The following is an 18,231-nucleotide window of genomic DNA, read 5'->3' as shown; positions in this document are numbered from 1 at the left end:
AAATTAACCATAACATGCATATATGAAGGTGGTAATTAGTTGTAAAAAGAGTGACTGAATGAAACTAAAAGATTGCCAAGTCTGACTGGGGATCATTAATTAGAGAAAATGGTTTCTATGTGATATAGCAATGATCAGTGGAATAAATCTTGGAGTTGAGACTTACATCGTATGGATGGATGTATGGTGTGACAGATTGCCTACTGTCTTTGTCTCCAGACTCCTTTGATCTCTTCATTGCACTCAGTGCAATGAAGGTCCCCTGCCAAGAGAGCCTGCCTTGCTGATATATTCGCTGTGCATGTAGATCAGCAAAGAGTACCCATGCATGGAACCCCGTTGCTGAACTTTCTTCTCCTAGCCAAAATGGCATTTTATTCTTATGCTAGCATGAAAGACCTGCTCTGCCATCTGGGTGTTCTACTATGGTTTTGATAATGTTATATCTTAAAAAGGGCAGAGCAGCTTCTGTACTGCCGTGCTAGCACAGGGAACAGCCTTCATAATCTTAAAACACTGCACTGTGCTGTTGAAACAAAAAAGTGACTATATAGAAGGTTACATAATCACAAAACTTTGGCCACAAGTGTTGGGCACACTTCTGTAAAGTGCTGAATTGTGTGCTCGTGTGCTGCTGTTCAGTACTCCACTCCACTGTCTTCATGTTGTTAACTGTGGTCTGGCAAGAATCAATAGATATGCTTTGGCAGGAGACATCATAGATGTTAATTAGTGTGCATGCAAGAACTCGTCAGAGCTTCAGTTCAGATGTAGTGCCCATCCTTATCATTATCTCAGCTCCACTGCGTACTTTGCTGACTGGTCCGACCTCCAAGTGTTTGACTTAATAGAGCCTTAGTGGATGATTTCTAGACTAATATCTCAGAGCAAACAGATTGAGCTTACAAGGTTTTGAGTTACATTTGAAAACATGAGCAAAACAAGTTTTGAGCAGTGAGAGAACTTAACCCTCTGGCTGCTTACAAATATAAACATATATTATGCCAAATCCTATATGCAGTATATAACATGGAATGCCAAGTCCTGTCTTTACATTCATCCTTCTGCTGGCAGTGTCTGTCTTTGTATTTTTTTTTTTTCTGTCTCAGTGTCATTTAACAGGAATGCAAACCTTTTCAACTAACACTATTGACATCCTGATATAAGCAAGTGCTGTATTTAGACATAACAGATTGTGTGGTGGTTCAGACTAAAGAAAACTAGGGTGGGAATGCGACCTTAACTTGTCATGGTGACCTGAAGTGTGTGTGAGAACACTAGGTCAAAACTGAAAAAAGGGGAGGTCAGCTCAGCTGAGGAGGAGGCGGCCAATTTTCAACCACACCAGTTAACAGCCAGCTGCCTACATTGGTACAGATGTTTCCCATGATCTCACCTGCTGGCACCGGCATCCACAAATCAGGCCCAGTCCTGACGTCATGCTGTCCACCCAAGAGACCTGTCTATTGGGTCGAGTGTTCCACACCTCCTGGCTCTTGGAAGCAGGAACTGTGGATATTGTGAAGGTGTGGATTTATGCCCAGTGACTGGCTTCAGCTGGAGGAGTTAAACATTTCTGTTTGTTTGTTTGTTTTAACTTTTGAAGTTCTTAAAATTTTTTCTTATAACTTTACAACAAAGTTTCCACCATGTTTCTGGTATCATTGCATCTTCAAATATTTCCAACTATTCCAACTATCCTGGAAACTTCCAACACAAATTCTCGCTCCCTTCATTTCTTGTCCATATAACTGAGGTGTGTTGCTTGCAATAATGAACGCATCACCTCAGCAGCACAAGCCCGGATGCAGCTGTGATAAAAATAGAGGGATTGGAAATGGAAATGCGGGCGGAGAGAGGGAATAACTATAAAGAGAAAGATCAAGAAGGTAGGTGTAAACAGGAGGAGGCGTGAAAAAAGATTTTTGAGCTGCAAGGTTATTTGGGGGTTTCTAAGGAGGGTTCATAGCTGTACAGATCAAAGAGCAGAGACAAAAAGTTAAGGGGTTAGAGGAGGGGGAAAAAAAAATCTCAGCTGACTCATGCACTCACATATAGACACGTACATAATTCTATCATACACAGTGATCTGCCCAGCAGGTGCTTTTAAGGAACACCTTCCTTCTTAAACGTGTTCTTTTCCTTTCTTGCTGGCCGTTCTTCAGAAATGTCTGATGTTCTCTAGACCCTCTGCTAGAGATTATAAGTGAGTGTTTGCAAGGGAGGCTTTATTTTAAAACTGTTAGTTATTTAGAATATAAAGCTGCTCCACTGAAGCTGACCGTTTTTATTTCGAGCCAGCATAATTATGAGTGGGAATTCTTTTGACTGATTTCTAAGTCTCTCGGCCATAGGTTCAGTTCAGTGTTGATATAGCGGTGGGCATTGTTAACCTTCACAATTATTTTCTTTGGTTTTGCAGTGCCCCGGGGACTGGCTATTTTTAAAATGCTGGCAATCTATTGTTTAACTAACAGCCTATTGATCTGTGTCAGCTGTGCTTGTGGGGCCATGCTGAGGAGGCAATGTGGTTTTGTTTTCACAAACACATTATTCAGAATGCTTCAGATTTGTGAGCGCAAAGCACATTTTCTGAATGTTATTATAATTGTTAATATTATAGATTTTTATAGATCCTGGCTTAATTTTTTTTTTTAAGTTTTCTGGCACAGCAAACGTGTTTGTATATTATCATAAAACAATTTCAGATGTCATTTTTGCAAAATGTGTAGAGCCCGATCAATGTAAGATTTTTAAGACTGATTCCTATATTTAAAAATCTGATATTCTGATAAATAAGTTGATATTTCCCCAACATTTGTTAGGTATAATCATTTATTTACTCAATTACGCTCTCCCAGACTGCTCGAATCAACTAATTGCTTTGTTTGGGGTGTTCCAGACTCAACTGGGAAGTTGTAGAGTGCCCTTTTGCAAATTGTGCAATGTCAACACTCAAAATATGGTTGTAGGGTGTTTCCCATGTCTCTTTACTTCTTAATGTTTAATTGATCGGCCATTATAAATACCAATACAGGCAGATCGGTAACTAGCTAATACTGGCCAATGATATTGGCCCACTGATAAATCAGTCGGGCTCCATACAGTAAATGAGCCATTATCATCACCACGAGTTGTACTGAAGAATCATTAAAACCACAAAGAATGGATGGTGGTAAATGTGGCATTTGAAGCCAGATAGATGGCTGAAGTGCTGTCACACATTCCTGGACGTCCATTCGTTCTCTTCAGTTCATAAAACAATCCCAATATTGTATTGCTTTGTCTCTATTTTCCTCTGTATTTTCCTCTTTGCCGGTAAAGTTGACTTCTTAATTTTTAGAGTGACTGCTGTGTACTGCAAATGAGTTTGCAATGATTATATGTTGCAACATCATTGTTAGTACAGCTGTAATCAGCAAGCTCAGATCTGCCTTTTGACGGTTGTGTTGTGATATACACATCGGCAGCCTACAACATATCCCATAAATATTTCAGAGGAGATTAAGGAAACTAAATTCATCAAACGGCTGTCAGGACTCATCCATTGTGCTATCAATCAGCATGTCTTTTCACCCCTAACAATAATAAGATTTCCCATCTTGAGAATGAACAAATGATCGTTTATCAGTGATAAAGAGACCTAATCAAACAAATAGAGCTATAAGCTGCTGACATTTCAACGCATGGAGCATGCTGAGCCAATCGAACAGCAGCCAAGGAAAACAATGGCTCATACTCACCCCCCCCCTCGAAGGAAATGCCAAACATTACAGTGCTGTATAAATAGAAGCATCTGACTTTGTAGAGCGTGATAAAGGACAGGAACCCCCTCCCTGGGGTCACAGTCATGGCAAGGTCTCCCACCTCTCCGCCCTTCCCCACTCCCTGTCTTTATTGCTCTTTTTGTTTTCAGTCTGAGTGTGCGATTTATTTTTGTGGTGATTTCTCTTGACCTTGCTGTGTTTTTTTTTTTTTTTTGTTTCATCTCTTCTGGTTTACTTCTGCAGTTCGTATTTCTTTCTCCCTGACACCCAACAAGCATGAATAACTGAACATCCTAGTAACACTTTACAGATACCTCCTGGTTTATTAATGAGACCATCTACTACAGTAGAACTGGCAAATGGCCCTTCAGGATGCATTGTGCTTGGGGGAGAGTACAGACTTTGACTCAGGGTGACCGAACTGGTCCGTTCTCACTGCTGGCAGCTGAGCACAGTTCCCTTTAATTTAACAGTTATGAAAAGTTTCTGTTTCACATTTAAATGAACGCAGTTCATGTACATCTGGGAAAACATGGCCCTACAATGTGCAGCATGCAATGTGGCATTAAAGGCAGTATGCAATTCTATACAGAGAGCACCCATATCAAAATGAAAAATTCATCTTGGGTTTAAAATATCAAGTCATCCAGTTTGTCATTTCACACTGTTATTTCTCCCTCCACCTCTGCTGAGAATGGGAGAAAGAAAGAGTCATCCCTAAAACAAGGTTAGTTACTCTCTGTAGGTAATGGGGTTATGGATGATTTAGCTGAGACAACTCCAACAGGTCTTCAATCTGTACTATCTTTTGAATCAGGCGTATAAATTTATTTCCCTCTGCTGGCAGGCTCCGCAAAGAGTCTGAAAGACCAAACCCCAGCTGCTGGTCTTGGCAGATTTAGGAAACTGCATGCACATGTGGTAACACATAACCACAAGGACACACACACATATACACACACACATTCACCAGAAAGGCATTTTCTGTTTGGAGCTTTTGTATTCCTTTATCTAAGTCTTATCATGACACACTGCCACAATCTGTAGCTCTAGCTGCAAGAGTATAGTTTGTTCTCCGCCTGAAAAATGTTGGTTTTTATCTTGCAAAATTACTACTTTGAAGAGAAGAGCAGCTCCGGTCCTGTGATTTTCAAGTAGTCAAATTCATTGTAGTTCAATAGGACAGCTTTTTTTTTTCCCTCAGAGATATTTCTTAAGAACAATAGCTGTCATATAAGCAATCACGATTGTTCATGGTTTTAAGACGTCAATATTGACCTGGGTATCTGACTAGTAGAATCAATAACACCAGCATGGACAACATCATTTACTGTTGCTCCCTGACAAGATGTTGATAAAGTGGCTGGCACCTTATGGATCACTCATCCTTCTCTTTTAGAGCACAAATAATATGTATTTTAAACTGTCAGCTGTTTTCACAATGGGAAAACTTTTCACAAATATATCGTCAATCTTCATACAGAGGACTATTGTTTTCTTGACAGTTTTTCCAGTTTCATATAGGTATACAGAGGCCAAGAATGCAATTTCCATCTGAAAAGATCCTCTTTTTGGAAGCTCAGAGTGTCGCTTATGTGGTGCGTAGATTGCTTTTTCACACGATGTGAAGTAAATTACCATATTTATAGAGAATTCCAGTAAAAGGTAAGCCATTAACTTGGCACTGTGCAGTTGTGCACATATATACACACGCAGAGCCAAATAAAAATATCTAAAAAAAAAAAAAATTGAGGCTGAATTGGTGTCAAGTGTCAGTAGAGGCAAGCATGGTTGCTTTTCAGCAAACAAACTTGGAACAACAACAGATTTCTTGGGTTCTGCATTGTGCACCTATGAATCATTCACTCATGTGTCATTTTAGCTTCATGAATGCATGTATGGGGCATTGTTTCACTCCAAAATATTTATTATTGGAGATTGCCGGTAAGTCCTAAAGGATAAAACAGCACTGTTGCTCTTTCACGGTGTTCAAGGTGAGCTGCCTTTGAAAATGTTGACTAAGAAGAAAGTATATTTCACAATTTAAAACTTTTTTTTTTTTTTTTTTTACAGAAGAGAGGGAGAAGAGGTTATAAAACTAAATAACACAGTAAAGATCAGACAGACCGTAATCTGTCTGATGAGCCTGATTGTCAAGGTCAGCCGGTCACAACCTAAACACTTGCCAGTGGATTGAACCCTGCTTACTTATTATATTTTTGCTTTTGTTGTTTAGTGGTATCGCTGTTCTCTCTCTACTTCTCCTTCGCTCTCACTACATGCCGCTGTGTCTAAATATCTAATAAGCTGTTCTGCCAACTTCTGATCCTTGGGTTTGTTCTCACCTGGGCAAATACACATGAATAATGGGAGCAGCATGAAGAGAGGTAGGGGCCTGGTTGCTCCAGTGTTGTGTTGAGGCCTGATAAGGCTCTCTACCACAGCAAAAGAGCCTCAGAGAGCTGACGAGACGACGTCTGACACTATTAACTTTATTACCCACAGGCTGCCAGGCTGTAACAGGCAGAAGCATTAAGCAGAGAGTAAAGGATAGGAGGTGTGCTCTATTCACTGTCACAACTCTGTGAAAATCTCATTCCAGTCTGCTTTCATGTATAAATACATTAAACCAATTAGCAGGTCTGGCTTGGCCTTGGACTTAACAAGAGTTGATTGTTTATTTTATTTTCACTGTCTTGCATCAGTAAATGTCCTTCACACAATAGAACCCTCATCAGCGCTGCTGACAGGAAAACAAATATGGCTATGAAAAGGAGTGTTACTGAGACATGTGCACCCTCAGTGACAAGCCAGGGGAATCAATATATAGTAATAGTGTGTATGTTAGAGTCAATATGACATTCAATGTTTCCCCAGTCTTGGAGCCAGGTGAACAAATGACAAAGCCTAAAGAAAGGTAATAAGCTATTTGATAAAAGTGTATAAGAGACGGAAATAAATTAAATAAAGGTTCAGATGTTTAAAACTTTCATCTAATTTTCTGCCACTGTAAAAAAAAAAAAAAGTTCTGGGTCTCCATTCGTAATATACAGCATTTTCATCTTTCAGCTCTGTATGCTCTGGTATATACTGTTGTTCCTAATAATAAATTATAAATTATAGCAGTGCCTGCAACCTAATTTGGATGCCATTAAGCACATTCATAACTTAGTCAACGCACTATGTTTCATTCCTACCAGATTAATTTATGCTGAAATGCTTGCACTATTATTACCTATTTCATAAAGTATTAATGAGTTTCCACTAGAGCTGCTAAGGGTTAGTGAGGTGAACTCCTGGGCCTGGGACTCAGGCCCATTTTTTGCCCAAACAAAGGGCTAACATTGGTAACCTGGGAATGGAAAAGTTAACTGGCAATGGTCTGCTGCCCTTCCCGGTGACTATTTAAGTACTTCATTGATGTCGTGGAAGAGTGCAGGCTGAATTTGAAGCCTGGCAGGTGCTTGATACTCAAATTAAAAAAAAAATAAATAAATTTTGAATCAAATTTAGACAATAAAGTAATTGCTGTGTAGTGTACACTATGTAGATGTGGGCTCTTTGCTGAAAACATATACCAATCTATGAGCGACAAACATGAGATAAGATGTAAGAAACATAACACACTGAGACGCGATCGAGATTTGTTTTGAAATTGGTTTTGGAGTTGTCGCTGCCTCCAGTGTAGCAATGAGGGGGTTAAGTTTAAGACGGTCTGCTCAACTGTACTGAATGTGAAATGGAAACACCAGCTTGGCGGCATTACTGTTTACATTCTATGAATAGGAATCACATGTTTGATGGAACCGGCCTACTCTGAGGTCTGCTGCAGAGAGGAAAAAGCAGGGAAAAGAGGGAGGAAGAGAGAGGAAAAACTGAGCCAGTGGAGGTGGGCAAAAAAGTGAGAGTAGAGGAAGAAGGGATGGAAACATGAAGGGGAAAAAAAAAAGGGTAAAAATGGAGGCTTTGCTTAAAGAACACTCATAAGTTTCTAATGTCCTAAACATTTAACATTGTCCTGAAAAGAAGCCACACTGAGACACATGGCATCTTAATGTGCTGCTTAATCCCACATATATATTCTTATGTATAGTTTTACTGCATTCTGGTCAAGTTATTTTTGGAGCTGCTCTATTTCTCTTTCTAAAATAATGAATACATTTCTTGATTTCTGGCATAAGTCATCAGTAACCTGTCCTGACATGCATCTTATGCGTGGGGTATTTTTTAACCTTGTTAAAATTAATTGCCCACTAAAATGTCAGCATTTCAATCCACTAATGCAGCTGAATTCCACTGAATCCACTCAAACAATGTCCTGTTTCTTTTTGGTTTAAATGCTCAGCTGAGGTGATTATGGTAAATGCCATGGGAAGGGCTTGAGAGCTGTGTTTGCTAACACTGCCACTAATGAAAGCATTCATACAGCCGTGTAATGTCGGGTTGCTGTTTTTCGTTCTTCTAATTTGTGCACGCTCGCCAAAGTGTGTGAGGCTTTGTGATTTAACATTGCACGAACAGGCCAGCCATTCTCTGTAAAAACATGCATGTTGGCTCCAGGCGTGATATTTGGTTACTCCATAAAGTCATGAATGAAATGCCCTTGTTTAAGTGAGAAATGCACTGCGCAGAGCCAGAGAGAGAAATCACACTTCCACCTTGTTGTGCCATGTTTCAACAGTTTTCCTGCTCCATAAAAATTTCAAGCTTCATTTTCCTGTTTTATTCCAGGCTTTTTTTTTTTTTTTTTTTTTTTCAAATTGGTAATGTGTTACTGCTGAACAAGCAAGGACGGAAAGCTTTTCATTTGATAAAAGCATGTTTAATGTTTTTCCTGGTTGTTAGATATTTGTGAAATGTGAGCTGCATAACAAAAGGTCCAGGGCAAATTGAGGTCACAGACTTCAGGCTGGCCTTTACAGTTCAATAAAGCACTAAATGTTATCACGTAAGTCAGAAAAGATAGAGTTGTGTACTGTATGTATGCAGCTTTCTCCAGAACACATTTTGCAGATGGGTTGCCAGGGTAATCATAATTTCTAAAATGGAATGGTTGATTTTTGGGAGATGCGCTATTTTACTACTCACACATCAGGATGGCAAATATTACTGAAATACTGACACCAATGGGTGATTTGAAACCTCAGCGTTACCATTTTGGCTGCTGCCATTTTGGTTTTTGGGAGGCAAAAGTGTGCAAGGACCACTAGCAATGATGATGATTAGTTAGATGCATCCATAGACTGTATGGATAAACCACACTGCCAGTTTCTAAGCATCAAACTGCTAGAATCTGACTCACCAAAGCTAGAATACAGACTTCTTGGATGGATACAAGAATCCGTAATATTTGTCAGCTAATTGCATTAAAAAATGTCATAAAAGGCACCAATACCACAAACACAGTCAAGAGGTCCAGTTCACTGAATCTGACTCACTGAGATGATTGCCAAGCATGCAGTGTGGTGGGCACCTACCTGTCTGTCAAAGCAGCCACGCACATGATAATATATAACTTTAAGTCTTATAATGAAATTTACATGGGTAAGTTATTAAGAAAATCACCCTCCCCCACTTTGCAGTGAGCTAGAACATTGCCCTCCTACTCTTTTTTCTGAGCAATATAAGTGATTAGTACAAGGCTTTTGAGAACCATTTCTAATCATTAGGAAAGTTTTGTGTGTTGTGGCAGCATTGTCATGCACTTTTCTTCCTCCCGCATCCCACAGGGATAAACATGGCTGTGTCTCATGGTGTATTTTCTAAAGCCTTTCCAAAAGGAAGACCGCTGAACCCCCAGTGTTGTTGTTTACTGCTGTCTTGCTCTCTGGAGCCTTAAACCTCAAGCATGTGATTTTTCTGCTCCGCTTCCTTTTTCTGTGATAAGCCTGTGATCGACAGCCTCTGGTGATAAATAGATAGATTCAAGGGACACTTACAGTACAGAGAGTAGTGGGTACAGGTAGGGGAGAGTGTGGGGGTGTGTTGGTTTTGTAAACACTGTCAATCTGACAATGAAAAGTGGTGATTCACTGCAGATTGTGACAGTGTGTCAGTTGCATCAGTGAAGGCAGCTTTTACTGGAGTAGCAACCAAGAGGTAGAAGTACATCTTAGCGTTTTTTTAAAATGCATCTGTCATGTGTCATGCATGTGTTCTCTCCAAATTTTGCAAGTAGGTGACAGTCTGCTGGGTTTGAATGACACCAGAAAGTAGTATCATAATAATCATAATAACGACTACTCGCCTGTGGTGTCTGCATCTGTCTTTCATCCTGCTCTCTTTCTCAGAGAACATCTCTGATAGATGTCTTGCATCTGTCTTGGTTGCACCTCCTTTTGTATCTTTAAAAATTGCTTCAGTGGAAATGCACTTTTGGCCTTAGAGCAAAGGTCTATGTGTGGTGATTCTCTTTATCTATTACCATCTTCATTCCATCATCATCAAGTGTCCATTAAGCTTCCATTTTGGCTCTGCAGCTGTGCTACTACAGTTCACTGGGGAGCAATTTAGTTTTTACCACTAAATTGTTTATACAAGGATAATCATCTTTGTTCCGCAAGTGTCATCTCTCCATGCTGATGCATGCGTCAAAGCACATGCAGCCATAGACACAGGGGACTGGGACTGGGATTTTAAATAAACAGCCTCCTTTATTTTTTTAGTGTAAGATTATGAACTGACACAAAGCGTGATGTCAGTGTTTTCTATTTTGCAGAATTTCTTTCAGGTTATGTCTCCACCCACATGTACACTAGACAAAAATGTGTGGGTAAAGGTTTTAAGTATATACAGATGAAAAATTCAGTCTGCATTTCAATGTGTACAGATTAATAAGTCGTTGATCATGTCCATTTTTTCTTTTTCTTTTTTCATTCACCTCATTAAAAGGTCTGGGTGAGACCAAAAAATGTTGCTACAGTAGACAAGACAATAGATCAGAGTAAGTGCCGTACAGGTTTATGCTTTTGTGCATGTGCTGTTTATTTGGGTTTGTGTGGTACTGTGTGTGTATGCCTGTGATATGAGTGCTTTTCGTGAAGCACTAGCTCAAGCTGTTCTCCTTCCAGATGGGACACTTCACCTTAACAAGAATGGCAGATGAAGAGAGACAACAAGACAACAAGAGTTTGTGCTTGTAAATGTGGAGCTCTGGCTGTGCGTGCTTAGGATTTTGTGGATGTGTGTGTGTATGTGTGTGTTCGTGTGAGCCTGTCTGCGGAGCAGACGCCTTTACCATGAGGCTAGCAATTCAGTCCCTTAGTGACTCCCATCATAGCTGGCATTGTTTCCCCAGAGTGACATAGCTAAAGCTTAATGGGGCTGTTGATGGTGTGTTAAAGCTCGGTGTTAATTATAACACCATGCTCCGTTAAACACATTCACATTGGCATCAGCATAAGGAACACTGCTGAGCTCTGTCCTAGGGAATAAAGTGACACTGCTGATTCAGTCAGCAGTTGAATTAGATGTTGATAAAATATGCAGTTTAATGGTCACGCACTCATACGTGATCTGATGTGCTCAATAGTTGAGTGTTCAGAATTTCAAACTCGATCCTGATACCCAGGAAAATGTGCAATACTCTACTATTTGTGGAGGAAAAAATATAAAAAATTGAGAGGCTTTTTAAAAAAAATAAAGATTAGATAAGGTTGTCTGACGTAGTGCTGTGATTCTGGTGACTTGGCACCACATTTCATTGCTAATTTATAAGTTAGTGAGCGTCATTGTTTCTGTCTAGTTGCTGGTGGGCTTTACTCAGCTTCAGTCTGAGACTTTAAGAGAAACAGAAAAACCTTTCAGACACAAAAAAAATGTGTTGTCCTGTTAAATTAACACCATCTATTAATGTTACCGACAGGCAAGACTGATAACGCTGCTTAGCTCTCACATTATCGTTATCATTTTATTACTACTTCAGTAGCTAGCTGGGTGCCTGCTTGTCTGCAGCTGTGCTGTGTGAAGCTGTGTGTCATCTGGAGGAGGTGAAGACAGCACTGTTGGTATTTGATACAGCTGCACATGAGTGTCTAATCCGATACTTATTGTTCATATTGATTAGTATCTGACTGGCAGTTTTTTGTTTTTTTTGTCTGGCAACCTTAGTTATGATACAGCTCTCCTGACAGATTTACTTCCCTGAAGGATCTATTCAGAGCCTGAGCTGGAGGTGGCTGAGTTGAAGCTGTTAAGGTTAGGAGTGGCCAGAAAATTAGAAATAAGTATATCAGAAGGAGGGCTCAGGTTGAGTGATTTGGAGACAAAGTTAGAGAGGCAAGGCTGAGATGGTTTGGACATGCAAAGGAATGATAGTGGATACAATGGATGAAGGATGTTGAATATGGAGCTGTCAGGCAGGCATAAAAGAGGAAGATGTAGTGGAGGACATGCAGAAGGTTGGTGTGAAAGAGAACGATGGAGGGATGGGGTGAGATGGAGGCAGATGATCCACTGTGGCAACTGCTAAAGAGAACAGCTGAAAGATGAAGACGTGTCCGTGCAGCATCACTTAACGGATGCGTGCACTCTTCCCCGTTGTTGATTTATAATACTGAAACTGTCAGTCCAACTGAATTGTTGCTTAGCCCCTATCTGTTCTCAGTCCCAGAGAACTTCTGTGCTTTTCACTTGCTTTTTACCCCTTAGCCTGAAAGGCTGATGGGGTATTGTTGTCACCCTGCTGGGCGAGCAAGCAGGTAGGTAGTGTGGACACCCAACTTTGTGAACACGCTAACTCGAGAACGAGGTGATGTAAGATTTTCAAATTGATACCACAGGTGCATCTACTCAAAATCTCAAACCAACTTGAATCTTGGCGCCCTTGACCTCAAATTTTCTGAAAATCTTCTGAACGCGATGACTCGATAACGACGTCACTTAGGATTTTTATATTGATACAGTAGGCGTATCTTCTAAAAATCTCAGATGACCTCAAATTTTGGTGACCTCGACCTCAAAAGGTCAGAGGTTAAGTTATTTAAAATCTTGTGAACACAATAGCTCAAGAAAGAGGTCACTTAGGATTTTTTTCAACCATGCCATAAGTGTATTTACTGAGGAAGGATATCACAGGCTTCTCATACTGATAGCTACTGTAAGCTACATCTACTGACAATCTCTGACACTTTGGAGTTTGGCAGCCTTGATACAATTCATGCATTTTTTATTTTGCAGGTTTCTCAGTGGTGCAGTATAATATGTAGCTATACCAGCGCCTCTGTTTCAGTCTTTTGACAGTCTTTTCCCAATTTGCATTCAGTGAATTTTCATAATGATTAATAACCCTTCTGCTGTCAGATTGCTTTAACTGTATGGGTTTTCAGACCAGGGCACAATTTGATGAAAGTGTTAAAAGATCTTCCACACTTATTGTTTCAATTTAGATTTTTTTTTTTTTTTTTTTGCCTTTTATGTGAACATGGCCTGGAATGTTCTGTCAGTATTGCTGCAGTTTGTAGTCAAAATGATGATGAGATTCAAAGGCCTCAAATGGTGCATAGATCTAAGTGTTTATTTTTTTTTATTATGTGTTACCATTTACAAATAAGGAGAGTTGATGTGTTTCAATAGAGCTTTTACAAATAACAGACAATGACGTGTAATCACTGTCGTGTAGACATGATAAAGCAGTTAAGAATTTATTGTGATTAAGAGAGCATTCATACATTAAAGCTCCTGGTGACATAGGTGTTTCAGGGGTGACCCGGCAGGCAGGGAATTTTTCATTTTATTGATTTATTTTTACATGAATAAGCATTTCTGGCTGCTGTTGCACGTAAAACGGGTTTTTAAGTGATTGTGAAGGTTACTTAGTTTTGCCAATTAAAAAATTATGACTGGGAGGGGGTCTCAAACTCATAAGACACCACCTAGCATATGCCAAGAACCTTCATTGTTTTTCAACCTTCTTCAATATTCCTTCAGAATTCTTTTGTGATGAAGAAGACTGTTTGAGGTAAAATATCACACAGTTTCTATACTACTAATTTGTCCTTTCATTTAATGACCATCCAGCAGAAATAGCATCAAAAAGGTGTTTCAGGCCTTTTGGGATGGATAAAATGGGTCTAAGAATTTGCTGGATGTGTATGCAAAAGCTCATCTGATTAGTCATTCTAGTAACTCAGCTTTCAATGTTATTTCCGTGGCTTATAACATATAAAAGCTAACATATTATTAGGTTGAGTAGAATATGAATAAAGTCACTGAGGCTCTCATGCACCCCATTAAGATCTACCAAGATCTGGTAATTATGTGTCCTGGAGCTTGTACCTCCAGGGGGATTTGTGCCACCTAAAGAATCTACTGTCAGGAGGATGAGAGGTAGCACCAGCTGCTGCCAGTATTTTTCTTTATACCAGACATAGCGAGGCTATGCGATAACCTCATACAGTATCTGATAAATAGCAGCCAAGGTGAAATATTGGAGGAGGATGCGTATGTACACATGTAACTACAGCGTACTCAGAGACTCATACCTAAAATATATTTTCTCATTCACGTTCAACTTTTTGCACACAAGTGCAATGCCGTTTGCCTTTTATCAGCATAATTGGCTGAGGGCAGTTATTTATTTCCTTTCCAGATAATTAATTTTATAAGAAAGCAGCTGCATGCATACAACTGTTTTCTTCATCTGAGTGCCTTTCCCAAGCTCTACTGCGACTGCTTAAATCATGTTTGCTTTGAACACAGTTCAGTGTTGAGGCATTGTTTCTGGTGCTGCAGAACGGGAGGACTTTTGTTAGTGCAAACGAGTTTAAGCCTTTGAGCTCTCTATCTCACATTTTGTTTTGGGGGGGCTGTTTCCAGAGATTAGGCATGGTTCACAATTTTACAGTTCTTTAGGACTGCTACTAATAGGACACTACCAAGTCAGAATGGAGTCTTATAGCACAGTAATTATAAACGGGCTAGGGTGGCCACAGGTCACTCCTCGATTGAAACAAAGGCAATACCACACTTCAACATGATACTTTGACAGTAAGCTGTGAACTTTATTATCCCTCTGGATTCAGGCTTAACTGTTTAAGGTCACAGCAACAGCTCATTTTAAATTCACAAAGCACAAAGTGTGTTTTTAGTATTAAGTCTTTTAAACAGTTGATGTCAGAAAATTTACTAGCAACAGTAACTTATTAACATTAGTGTACTTGTTCTACTACAGTCTGCTTGTTAGTCTTTCTTTTTTGTTATTTTTCAAGAAAGAAAAAAATCCAAACCCTGCATGGTTTAGCATCTCTGAACTGAGGAGTTCCAGCTTTTACTTTTTTTTTTAAGCTTTTGGACTTCAGGGAGGGTTGGATGATCTGATAAAATAAGTTAAATTGAAGACATAACCACAGGCAGAGAAATTCTGCTTGTTATTTTGTTCAGAATTTTATTGACTAAACAAATAAAGAACTGGCAGATTACACTGCACTGAACCATCTCTGAGGCTTTAAAAAAATATTCCCCTATGTTTGAAATAACATCGTTTGTACTGACAAAGAGCCATCAATGCCTTGAAAAAGCCTGTTGGGCAGGCTGTCCTTAAAGTCACTTTTTGTCAAGTGATAGGTATTAAGCCTGGAATTCAAGGAAAAACATCAGGCGGAATGTACCATTATTCAATAAATGTACTAATAAGCACCTATTGTCAACACTCATGGTCATGCATTTCATTTTCACATTCATTCTCTATTCCTTTAAATGTTGGAGGAAGACTAAGTCAGATCTAGTTAGAATGTAGCCCTTGTACAGTAATTCTTGACCTTTCCTCATAACATGTTTTTTGAACATCATAATTAGTTATAACCTGCAGAACACCGCAGAGGGAGACAAGGGCAGTCTTTTAGGAACAACCTTGTTCAATGAAATTGTCACTGTCTGCTTCCTGAGGTTGCATGGTTTAATACAGCAGTTTCACGGTGGTTGCCTTGTTTCTTTTTAAGGACACAGAGCCACGGGGGAAGAGAGGGATGGGGGTTATTAGTGATTTCTCATGTCAGTGATTTTAAGGCCACGCAGGGAAGACAGCCTGATTTGCAGGTGTTGAGGTTTGAAGTGCTTGGAGAACAAGGAGGATCTGAAATCAATTTTCTTGCTTAGCTGTTTTTCACTGTTTGCTGCAGCGATCATGCACTAAAAGTTCAAATTTCCTTCGAGTTGTTGCTTGAAAAGTCAAGCTGATCTTACCGTAAAAGCTGTAAGGTGTCGAGGTGATACAGAAATGCAAAAGTCCTTCTACATACTTCTCTGTCTCTCCTTTTCGCTGCTGTTCATTCCATTAATTTTAACCTCTTTTTTTGATTCAGTCGGCCACTGACTATCTTCTCCTTGTCCATTTAGCTGTCTCTCTTTCATGTATGTCTGCAAGAGGAAGAGGTAAAGGCTGCATCAAGGGAATCAAGTTGTTGATGTTATGTGTGTATTTCTGCTAAATCTGTGCAGTTCAGTCAAGCTTACCTGAAGCCAGTATTTCACAGCTAACTCAGGTGAAATTAGAAATGAGTGAATGTACAAGCTGATTGTTTGGCTGTGTATTTTTCTTTATGACTTGTTAGATAAAAAATAGATTTTTTTTGTATGAAAAGTACTTTACAAGTAAAATTATCTTGCCTTCTCTTGCGCAAGAAAAAATATAATTCCTAATTAGAGGCCTTTTTAACTGGTAATATCTTTCTTCTTTCTTCACGTAGGTAATTGGCCAGCTTCCGTGGGATTTGATGTCACCTTTAGATTGGTTCAACTGAAGATGGAAACATTGGAGTCTGAGCTGACCTGCCCGATCTGCCTTGAGTTGTTTGAAGATCCCCTGCTCTTGCCTTGTGCCCACAGTCTGTGCTTTAACTGTGCTCACCGCATCCTGGTGTCTCACTGCTCCACCAGCAAGCCCCTCGAATCCATTTCTGCCTTTCAGTGTCCCACCTGTCGTTACGTCATCACGCTGAATCACCGCGGCCTGGAGGGCCTTAAGCGCAATGTGACGCTGCAGAACATCATTGACCGCTTTCAAAAGGCCTCCCTTAGCGGCCCCAATTCTCCCACTGAAAGCCGTCGCCTGCAGCCGCAGCGACCCTACACCGCCACCATTAGCGGTACAATAGCTGGAACGATTGGCGGTGGTGGTGGCACAAGTGGAGGCAGCGCCCGTAGCAGCCCGGCCACTTCCAGCCACTCCCACCAGCACGCCAACCACACCAATCACATTAACCACACCAACGCTAACCACAGTCCAGCTGTTGTTGCTAAAATGGATCCACGGATCAGCTGCCAGTTCTGTGAGCAGGATCCACCACGTGAGGCTGTCAAGACTTGCGTCACATGTGAAGTATCATACTGTGACCGCTGCCTGCGTGCAACACACCCTAACAAGAAGCCCTTCACCAGCCACCGCTTGGTGGAGCCAGTGCCAGACACCCACATCCGTGGCCTGACCTGCCTTGAGCATGAGAACGAGAAGGTCAACATGTACTGCCTGGTAGATGACCAGCTCATTTGTGCCCTCTGCAAGCTCGTGGGACGCCACAGAGAGCACCAGGTGTCCTCCCTCACTGAACGTTTTGACAAGCTCAAGGTAAGTCCCTCATGAGGTCATTTCTATGTACTGCCCCTATTTCATGTTGTTTCACTCCTGTGTTTGTGAAGTATGGTGAGTCACAACCTGCAACTAATTTGACTGAAAAATCACAATTTACTTATAAGGCTGTTCCCCTCTTAACACAGATGTTTTCATACAACATGCACCATTTATCATATTTGTTTGCAGTTTGCTAAACAATAAAATCTAATCCGTTCACTCCTGCCTTGGGAATGGACATTTCTGTTGACTGTGAACTTTCAGTGCCATAAACATTACATCATACAAAGCCTTTATTCTGCAAGAAGGGCAGAAAGACAGATCACAAATAGAGAGCGAGAGAGAGAGAGAGGGGGACAATTGGGATAGTGTGCTGGTGAGAAGGGCAGAGAGAGAAGGAGACCAATAGGGAGGGCCGTCATTATAATTGTCGATGAGCTGGCATTCCCTGTGGCCACTGAGCTTTTTCAGAGGCTATGCGTAAAGACCGGGACTGCTGAATCAGGGTGAAAAACAACAGAGAAAGGCACTAGCTGGAGCTAATTCCACCACTAAAGGCCTAAAGCGGTCAGCATGCATCAGCTGGCCTAAAAACTTCTATCATGAGTTTGTGTTGAGCATATCTGTGTGTCTTTTATGTGTTCATATCGCTGTGAGCATCCTTTTCCAAAGAAAGACTCTTTTTTTTGCCAACATCCTAAATTTTACTTATTATCTAATTAACCTATCACTCACTCATGGATCTGCACTCTTGCAGCCATGTCAGAAAGCTTGTGTACTGTGGGATAGTGTAATACAGATAATACTTGGCTCTCCTTGTTACCAGTTACGGTGTTACAGTGTCTCTGTGCCTGTGGATCAGACTGAACTGGCAAGTTGAAGGATCTAAATAAAGCAATC

At 40.4% G+C, this 18,231-nt stretch overlaps 1 protein-coding gene across 5 annotated transcripts in view; it reads left to right on the top strand.

Annotated features, from left to right (window-relative positions):
* The window catches only part of mid2 (midline 2), a 171,840-nt gene that overhangs the window by 80,416 nt on the left and 73,193 nt on the right, over positions 1-18,231 (top strand). For 4 of the 5 annotated variants that reach the window (XM_030739155.1, XM_030739154.1, XM_030739153.1 and 1 more), the window contains exon 2: positions 16,451-17,328. In XM_030739155.1, the coding sequence (XP_030595015.1) occupies positions 16,507-17,328 (822 nt within the window). In that variant the 5' untranslated portion in view covers positions 16,451-16,506. The remainder of the gene's footprint in view (positions 1-16,450; positions 17,329-18,231) is intronic. The other variant, XM_030739158.1, reaches the window with a different exon arrangement.

Source organism: Archocentrus centrarchus, chromosome 10 (genome assembly GCF_007364275.1).
Source record: "Archocentrus centrarchus isolate MPI-CPG fArcCen1 chromosome 10, fArcCen1, whole genome shotgun sequence".
Taxonomy (NCBI): Eukaryota; Metazoa; Chordata; class Actinopteri; order Cichliformes; family Cichlidae; genus Archocentrus; species Archocentrus centrarchus.
This window is presented reverse-complemented; position numbering and strand designations above follow the sequence as displayed.